Raw genomic sequence first — 9,704 nt, forward strand, 5'->3', positions numbered from 1 at the left:
ACACACACACACACACACACACACACCACACACACTCATCTTCACTTTCCCAGAGCACCACTTTGATTGCAGAGAGAAACAAAGGCATCAAATATCTGTTTCAAGTGCCCACAGCAAAACATAAAAATTAAAGAAAGAATAAAGAAATTGAAAATTATACTGATCTGGATATTTCTGCGGAGACCGTCCGATGACATTGGATTAAACAAAATTAACGTGTGGCCACGAGATAAGAAGTGGTGGCCACGACCAACTTGAGCAGCCCAGTCTCTGTCAGAGATGGACATTGTTGAAGTCAGATTATTTATGAATATGTTTTTTGTTTTTAGTTATTCAAAAGGTACCCCACTTTTGTTATTAGTTTTTATTGGTTTAAGTTTAATCCCAAAAGTGTACCTCCGTGGTTCAATTGAAAGTGTTCACTTTTCGTAGATGACGCTCAACACCCGAAATGTGAAAACTCTCACTAAAAATCACAGGGTGAGAGAGAATCCTGTTTTGAGTGTTTAACTAATAAAAATAAAGCTAACCCATGTCATATAGCTGTAACATATAATGCTAAAAAATACTTCATACTTTACCGCAAGCGACTATATATGTCATTCATTTCTATATTAAATAATTATCTTGTGACCATTAACTATACTATTTACTTTTTTTTTCAATGTCACCAAATGGGCTCCGTACTATAAAGCTTTGGGATTAGAGTTGTTTTAACATGGCAGTAATCCACTTTCATTTACTGTTTCACATCATTTTTTTAACCCAATGTCACCAGACRGCCGCCATAATTTTCCGTTTAGCGTTATGGTTTTTCTTTTTTGCACAAAAACACGTCAGCAGTCTGACTCCTCTCTCTGTGTACTTTGCATTTCAAGAATTTGGTTTGCTGAATATTAAAGAAAAWTTTTCAAATCTGGTGTCAATTTCCTTTTAGTTTTTTTTTTTTCTTGACACGGCACCAATTTTGCTCCGATGCTGATTTGAAGTTTAAAATGCTCCTTGAGAACTCTAATTAAAAAAAAAAAAAAAAGTAGACAGTCAATAAATTTCTGATACAGCAGCCAAGATGTCATCTGGAACTCATGAGCATTATTAATTTCTTTTTGACAACAAATGYGGACCAAAGTAACCCAACAGGCGTTCAACACAGGAAAATGTCTGTGCTTTGCCAGATATCTTACATCTTGGAACAAAGACTTAAACTAAACCTCAAACATCTTCTTTGGTGCACATAAGTGCACCATTGAAAGTAACTGGCTGTTGAATTAAAAAAAAGTAAATGTAAACAAATTTGAACCAAAAAAAAGGCAGTTTTGGCACTGTTCCATCTCAGTCACGATATTCAAAACTACTTCCTGTAGCAATTCATTCATATTGGTAAGGCATTTAAAACATCCTATCTTAGATCAAGGAATGTACTGTTTCCATAAAAGGTGATTGTGGTTACTACAGCCAAAAAAAAGTGTATCTCTATAACTCTTAATGTTAGAGCAAGATGTGCATCCTAGCAGGGAATRAAAGGAAATACAGAGGAATGATGTTTTGTCTAAGAAGTGACTGAGAGCTGTAACATTCAGAATGCAAACACAACTTTTAACATATAGATCATTTGAAAATTAAGATGTGCTTTATGCTATAATACAGAAACATGATACAAAAAAAGTGTTGGTTTAGTTTATTGAAAGTCCCGATTTTACTGTCAGATTATGCTGCATCRCCACAAGAGAGATGAAATCATTTTGCTCATAGAATACGTAAGAATCAAACCGTCTTCCTGGATCCAAAAAATGAAAAAAAAAAAACATGTCGATCCTACAAAATGTGTGCTATCATCCTTAAAGGCATGGTCCAAGTCTTCTTTGTTGAAGACTTTGCAGGTGTAGTCAGAATGGAAGCCRTCCAACAGAGTCTCGTTTTTCATTTAAAGGCATCTGATATCGAGTCTTGGCTGTTAGGAGAAACGCCTGACTGCCGTAAACATTTAAGAAAGCTCAAAGTGTCAAACAGAGAAAGTTGCGGAGCAGGGTAAGGGTGTCGACACGTGCAGGACAGGAAGCACTGTAGCGACGTCGACACAAACTGTGGTCTTTTCAGTTCCGTGGCCACCCTTCTGGTCAAGTTTTAAATGAGATGGTAGATAAAGGAGTCGATTTCAAGCTTAGGACCGCACCTCCCTGTGTGCATTGACCGATCTGGCCTCGGCGATCAGGCGACGGGCGTGTCTTTCGTCCCGCACCCCGGCCTCCCACACGSTGCTCTCCGTTAACAAGGCCACGCGACTCAGGGTGTCGACGCCCGCCGCCGCCAGGGACGAGGCGTACATGGGCAGGCCGATGGAGACGAGCCAATCGGACACGGTGCTGACGTTACCTGTGGGAGCAGGTTTTCGGCACATCTCTGTCAAACCGCCGGAGGGGATCTGAGTGAGAGAAATACATTAAAACATTTCCAGATTTCATCAGTTTGGAGTTTTTCTACCTAAACGTTCTGTCGTTGCCTTACAGCCATGCGATGTTGTTTCCGGAGTTCTTTAACTCGGAGCTGGTCCACTGTAGAGGCTACGTCTTTGGCAGGCAGCTCCAAGTCCTCGGAGTAACGTTGTATCAGCGCCTGAGGGATGCCACATCGGCCATGCTGACGGTGGAAAAAGTAGAGAGGGACACRTCAACTACGAATAAAAGAAAAACACTCAAACCACACAAATCTACATTTCCTATCCAGTAGGAAAAAGAAATAAAACACCAAGGTCCACTCAAGTGGGCTAAAGACAATCAGAAAACCAACTGTATATTACTGACTAACAGTGTTTCAACAGCTTCCCTTTGGTTTTTAGGGCACTCTGTTGTACAGAAACTGCATGTGTTAAACCAATRCAGTGAATTTCACTAATTACCTGCAACCTTTGAACTCTATACAGCTTCACTTAGTGGTGGGAKGCCAAYATTTCATGGATAAAATAATCAACATGCATTATGGGAGATGCAGTTCATGGTCAATGCTGGCTTTAAAGCAGCATGCACTATCTTTGAAGATTTGTGGGCCACATAAAATGCTGTGACTGGCCACATTTGGCCCACGTTTTGACGAGTTTGACACATGTGATCTACAGTTATAGATTGGTGTTAAGGACTTACTCTGATAGCTCTCAAGCAGAACCTTTGCCATTATTCGTATTAGTGATAGATCCTTTGCTTAGCGGAGCTGTGGTGTACCTCAAAGATCAATACTTGGGCCCCTGCTATTCCTCTCAGTTTCTTCAAAACTATAGAGAACATTTTAATCTTTATGGTAATGACACTCAGCTATACCTGCCTGCATTTTATTAAAGTCTACCTAACATCAGGTCTTTCTTTCCTATTTGTGATTTTTTTTAATCATGTCCGAAATTTCTTGTTCTTGTGAAAGACCAAACGGCCCTCGCCCATTCTCGTGGAGTACTTTGTACCTTAAAAAACCTGTTATAGAAATTAGTATTTTTAATTCTAAAATAAATTAACAAGAAAATGCAGTAAAATATCCAATAAATTACCTAAATGAAAAACACTACAGGAAAAAACATGCCTCTCAAGTCTTAAGTGGAGCTTTACTGTGGTTTCAGGCCCTTTTTCACACCTCATTCCTTTGAACAAGTGTTGTTTTCCTGCCAGTCTTAGGGGCTCCACCATGTTTCAGAGACTGAGCCGGGGGTCTGATGAGTGCCAAACGTTTTTATGACCCTGTCTGACTTCAGTAAGATTCAGCCTATAAACTTAATCTGAACTGCAGCACAGCGAGACCGAAGCCACAGTCTTTTCCTCTTCAGATCCAAGCAACATATTTATTAGTGCAGACAAGCACACACCTCCTCACCCAGCGTATTCACACAACAAGAAGCACAAGTTTTATTTGGGCATATTTTGAAATTGAMTGCAGAGTTCTGAAGTGAGCTGCTGATGTTATTGGCTTCAACAAAGAACAATTTTGGACCCAAGTAAAAGTCAAATTATGACTGTGTTAAGTTAAGCATGTTACAGTGCTGAAAGGGCTGAAGAAGCCTGACGCCTAACAAGTTAGCCAAGAAACATCTTAAACTTTTCACATTTACTGCGGAAAATATGACTTGAAACGTTTCAGCTGTGTGCCAACTTTAATATGGTCCTCTTGAAAACTGAGTTTTCTACTGTACCACTTCATCTTATATTTAGTTTAAAGTTAAGAAGAAAACAACCACTGAAAGGTGGTGTTCTTACGCTTCCATTGATGTGTAAGAAAATTTAGTGTTCATTAACTGAAGTCGAGACGAAAACACGTAAATGTTGAATAAATTGAAGTGTGAAGAGATTAGACCATACAACACCAGATCTGGCACGAGCGAGCTGTTTATTCCTCCCRACTGGAGTCGGCAATAGCAACGCTAAAACAAACCGGAAGTTCGGGTCTTTTATACATACACAGTTCTTCAGTGCCTGGTGCGCCCCCTGCAGGCCTACGGCTGCATTGCAGGCCACTCTGAACAGCAATTCTCACCGAATGATTTAGAAATGGTTTCTTATGTGTTGTGATAATGTTTTGGGCATGTAACTAAACCTATTTTAATCAAGACATAACAATCGTCAAACAATAGATCATAAAAGTYAATACTTAGAAGGCAAACTAAGAAAATGGTGTAGTGCTTTTAACATCAGTAGCTAACCGATAGATTCCTTCAGATGCATTGCTTACCTTGCCAGAGTAAGGCTCCTCAGTCAGATCGATGCCCTCAGCCAGCAGCCGTTGCTCCAGCAGGGAGTGCAGATCAGGACTCATTTTGCTGTGGGAGAGCTTCCTCGTAACGGCCATTTTACCTCCAAGATCTGAGAGCCATGGAGGCTGCACAGCTGGTGCCGAGTCTGATTCGTCGCCTAAAGAGTGGGCACACGGACTCGCTGGCGGACTCATGGTCTTGGCAGGTAGAGCCGGGGCACTGAGGATGGGGCTGGGGATTGGGCTGCGGGTTACGGGGCTGCTTGGTTGAGAACGATGAAAGGAATGCGTCGGCGAGGCGGTGGGGGACGGCGAGGAAGACAGGGATAGAGATGGGTGACGGATGCCGTTGGCTAGTCTTTCTTTCGATTTCTTGGCAGGAACGGGAGGCGGGATGGGAGGCTTTTTGGTATGAGTCAGGATGACCCTCTCCCCACTTGCACTAGAATCAGGAGGACTTGGAGTGGGACTTGAGAGAGGTTCAGTAGGGTGGGAGGACTGGATTGTCGGACATGAGGAGCGAAGAGGAAGTTGGGATGGTATGGGTGGTCTATCAACTCTCCCTTTAGGGCTTACTGTTGGAGTGACATTTTTAATCGGAGAACGTTCCTCTCTAAACACCTTGACGGGACTGCTGTTGCCTGATCTGGGCATTTCCTTTGTGGGTTTTAGCACAACCCTCAGATCACCTTTCTGCTCCAAATTCTGCTCCCACTGCAGATCTCCCAGAGAGTGGGAACGTTTCCAGGGTCCAGTAGGTTGTGGCGGACCGTCGAGGTCCTCACAGCTGCGGCTGGCTGGGATGGGCGAGCGTCTTTGGGTTTTACGCAGCCCTCGGAAGTTGAAACCCTTCAGCGAAGGCTTGACGAAGAAGCCTTTTGGGAACTTTGTGCGCTGGTTTTTGCTGTTGTGTTGCAGAGCATCTGAAGAAAACAGAGGCAGCGTCGGGTAGTCTGGAGACTGAAGTCCTGCCGAGGAGCGAGTGGAACGGGACGCTTTCCTGTTTTTACCTGCAAAATACAAGCCCTCGCTTATAACTGACGTAAAAAATTTACACTTACATAAAAAAAGACTCATAAAACCAATTTTTCTTAATATTGTGTATGACTCAGAATTTTCCTKGGCTGCTTTATGCCTTTTTTTCCTTTCAGTTATTCACAGTTTTAATTACGTCTGCATACATTGGCGAAACAAGTGTAACAATGAATGTGAAGAAGTAAAAATACAGCACGTCAAATAAGTATTGAACACGTCACCATTTTTCTCAGTAAATATATTACTAGAGGTGCTAATGACATGAAATTTTCACCAGATGTTGGTAACAACCCAAGTGATCCATACATACAAAGAAATCAAACCATAAATGTCCAGAAGTGAAGTTATTTGTAATAATGTGGAATGGTACAGGGAAAAAGTATTGAACACACTTACTGAAATTTATCTAATACTTTGTACAAAAGCTTTTGTTGTCAATGACAGCTTCAAGATGCCTCCTGTATGGAGAAACTAGTGGCATGCRTTGCTCAGGTGTGATTTTGGCCCATTCTTCCACACAAACAGTCTTCAAATCTTGAAGGTTTCGTGGACCTCTTCTATGAACTCTGATCTTTAGTTCTTTCCATAGATTTTCTGTTGGATTCAGGTCAGGTGATTGGCTGGGCCATTCCAGCAGCTTTAGTTTCTTTCTCTGAAACCAACTGAGAGTTTCCTTGGCTTTGTGTTTGGGCTCATTGTCTTGCTGAAATGTCCAGCCACGTTTCGTCTTCATCATCCTGGTAGATGGAAGCAGATTTTTATCAAGAATGTCTCTGTACATTTTCCCACTCATCCTTCCTTCAATTATTTGAAGTTTGCCAGTACCATATGCTGAAAAACAGCCCCACACCATGATGTTCCCACCTCCAAACTTCACTGTTGGTATGGTGTTTTTGGGCTGATGTGCAGTGCCATTTGACCTCCAAACATGATGTGTATTCTGGCATCCAAACAGTTCAATGTTGGTCTCATCTGACCAGACTATATTCTCCCAGTATTACACAGGCTTGTTTAAATGTTGTGCAGCTGTTTCTTCAGCAGTGGAGTCTTGCGTGGTGAGCGTGCATACAGGCCATGGTGGTTCAGTGCATTACTTATTGTTTTCTTTGAAACAAACGTACCTGCTAATTCCAGGTCTTTCTGAAGCTCTCCACAAGTGGTCCTTGGCTCTTGGACAACTCTTCTGATAATTCTTTTCACTCCTCTGTCAGAAATCTTGTGAGGAGCACCTGGTCGTGGTCGGTTTATGGTGAAATAATGTTCTTTCCACTTCTGAATTATGGCCCCAACAGTGCTCACTGGAACCTTCAGAAGTTTAGACATTCTTCTGTAACCGATGCCATCATTTTGCTTTGCAACAATAAGGTTGTGAAGGTCTTGAGAGAGCTCTTTACTTTTACCCATCATCAGATGGTTCTTGTGTGATACCTGGCCATCATTTGGGACTGAACCAGCTGATATTAACTTGCACTGACAAGGGGCAGGCTTGCTTTCTAATTACTGAGAGAGTTCAGCTGGTGTCTTGGCTTTCCATGCCTTTTTACACCTCCCTTTCTTCATGTGTTCAATACTTTTCCCTGTGCCATTCCACATTATTACAAATAACTTCATTTCTGGACATTTATGGTTTGATTTCTTTGTATGTATGGATCACTTGGGTTGTTACCAACATCTGGTGGAAATTTCATGTCATTAGCACCTCTAGTAATATATTTACTGAGAAAAATGTTGACGTGTTCAATACTTATTTTACCCACTGTATGAACGCAAAAACTGTAAATCAGTAAAAGTAAACTGCACCAATTATTTTATCAAACGCTATAGCCTCAGGGAAAAAAACAGCTGCTTTTTAGTTTAAAAATGCAGCCAATAAGGAACAATTAAAAGCAGACGTCTTCATGACAAATACACTGAAGACTATTTGGATTAGATTAGCCTTTTGATTGATGTCTGACTTGACAGATTTGTTGTCAATCAGCAATTCCACATAAAGATTTCTGAATGAAATGCTTTAGAACAAAAAAAAAAGATGAAGCTACTTACCATCKATCCTTCACTTTAAGAGCAAAATGGATGAGTGAAATGGAGGACAGCCACATAGTGTGGCTTGCCAAGGACTTTTAATTGTGGTATGGTAAGATCTACTAAAATGTTTGATACAGTCATTTGGGGACATCAACAGTTCCAACATATGAGCCTATATTTGAAGCTGGGAAGAGAGTTTGTTCTCAATTTTGGACATAAAATAAGGAATCCTCTTCAAATTAAAAAAAGCTAAATAAAGAGTGGATGTGGTGATTTTACAATTTCAAAATCTGGAAAACTGTTTAAAAACCTGTATATAACAAACAATTAATTTAAACTTTTGTAATGACTTAAGGGAGTCACTCAATATGAAAGCCTGCATTTTAAAGGGAATCCTCTAAGTGTAACATTAGACATTATACAGATTATGAGTTGCTTTAGATGTTATAGGAAAGAATTTCTACAGGTAGAAACAGCAATGAAATTTGAAAGTTAAAGAAAAGCTTAATAAATGAAGGGTTCAGGGGTCCACAGTAACTCTTTTTAAAAAGATAAAATTTTGAATTTGTGCAACAATTTAAAAGATAAATCTAAAACCAATGCCAAACCAAAATGTTGCAGACATAAATGTTCAAACAGTAGAGCTGTGGAACCCTGACCTTGCATAAAAAACACCTACATGTTAGGCAATGACTGAGAACAATTTAGTGGCATGGAAGGAAAAAAAAACAAAACAAACAGGACAAAAAATCAGACAAAACAAAATAAAATAAAAATAAAAAAGAGAAATGAAGCGGCACCAGAGTCCCTTTTATTATTTAAGAGAAATAATTTTATTGCACTTTATTTTCTTTCTAATTTCTGCATTTGGTGCACCTGAAAGCCACACGTTACATATGAAGGAGAAACCAGCAGATAGGACCGTACAGAAACAAGAAAAATCAGAGATATATGAGTTATGAAACTGTTAAAAAGAAAACTGAATGATTTAAAAAAAATGGAGAATGCAGAGAGACACATCAGTCTCGAGAGAAGCATGAAAYAAAAACAAAATAAGACCTCTGTAAGGTTTTAGAGTATTTTCACCCACATCATCTTAGGCACATAACGGATGATTGTGCAATGTATTCAATATAAACATAAGAAATGTTATGGTGTGCCAAGTGAAAAGAAAATGTCAAGAATAGTCACTGATGCCTTTACAATATTTAGTTCACTTTCTGAGTGAAAAATAYTTTAAATTTTCCACTAACATTTTATAATTTAGCTCACTGTTCTTGCATTTTACTAAATGATAAATGATATACGTAAATATTAAATCTTAACTCTATTAAATCTTATATGTCGTGTTTATGTTGTGCCATCTTCAGCAACGATAGCAGCATTAGTGGTTGCTTTCGTCACAGGATGATGACGTCTAATGCTGCTAGTTGCTGCAAACCGCTGCTAAAGATTTTATTTAAATTTTAAATCTGTTCATTGAAAACAACAAAAAATGCTACATGTGGTCCAGCAGTTGAAAGTGCAGCTCGGACACCGGCCGCAACTGCAAGTTTGATGTCTTGTAGCGTTAGCAGCGTTGATTGCTATTGTCTCAGGGTGATGACATAAGAGCCTGAGCTGAGCACCAACAGCAAAGGCTGAGTTCCATTCCAAATTACCTAAATGTGAACTTGTAGCGTTAGCAGCGTTGATTGCTATTGTCTCAGGGTGATGACATAAGAGCCAAGCACCAAAAGCAAACAACGCCTTTCATTTCCTGTCGAAATTTACATTTAAGTAATTCTATTTCTATACTTAAACGTAAAGTTCAACATTTAGCCACAACATTTAAGATTTAGCCTTTATATTTGGATTTAGGATTTAAAGGCACAGTGTGTAGGATTTGTTGTTTTCAGCGACATCTAGTGGTTGAGTGG

The 9,704-nt window shown here is 39.9% G+C and overlaps 1 protein-coding gene across 1 annotated transcript in view; it reads right to left on the reverse strand.

Moving 5' to 3' along the window:
- Positions 1-763: 763 nt before the first annotated feature.
- The window catches only part of sash1a (SAM and SH3 domain containing 1a), a gene marked incomplete at its 5' end in the record, with an annotated part of 84,281 nt that continues 75,340 nt past the window's right edge, over positions 764-9,704 (reverse strand). Inside the window, 3 exon segments of the mRNA XM_014011572.1 lie at positions 764-2,422; positions 2,506-2,637; positions 4,705-5,735. Coding sequence (XP_013867026.1) covers positions 2,162-2,422; positions 2,506-2,637; positions 4,705-5,735 — 1,424 coding nt within the window.

Source organism: Austrofundulus limnaeus, unplaced genomic scaffold (genome assembly GCF_001266775.1).
Source record: "Austrofundulus limnaeus strain Quisiro unplaced genomic scaffold, Austrofundulus_limnaeus-1.0 Scaffold82, whole genome shotgun sequence".
NCBI lineage: Eukaryota > Metazoa > Chordata > Actinopteri > Cyprinodontiformes > Rivulidae > Austrofundulus > Austrofundulus limnaeus.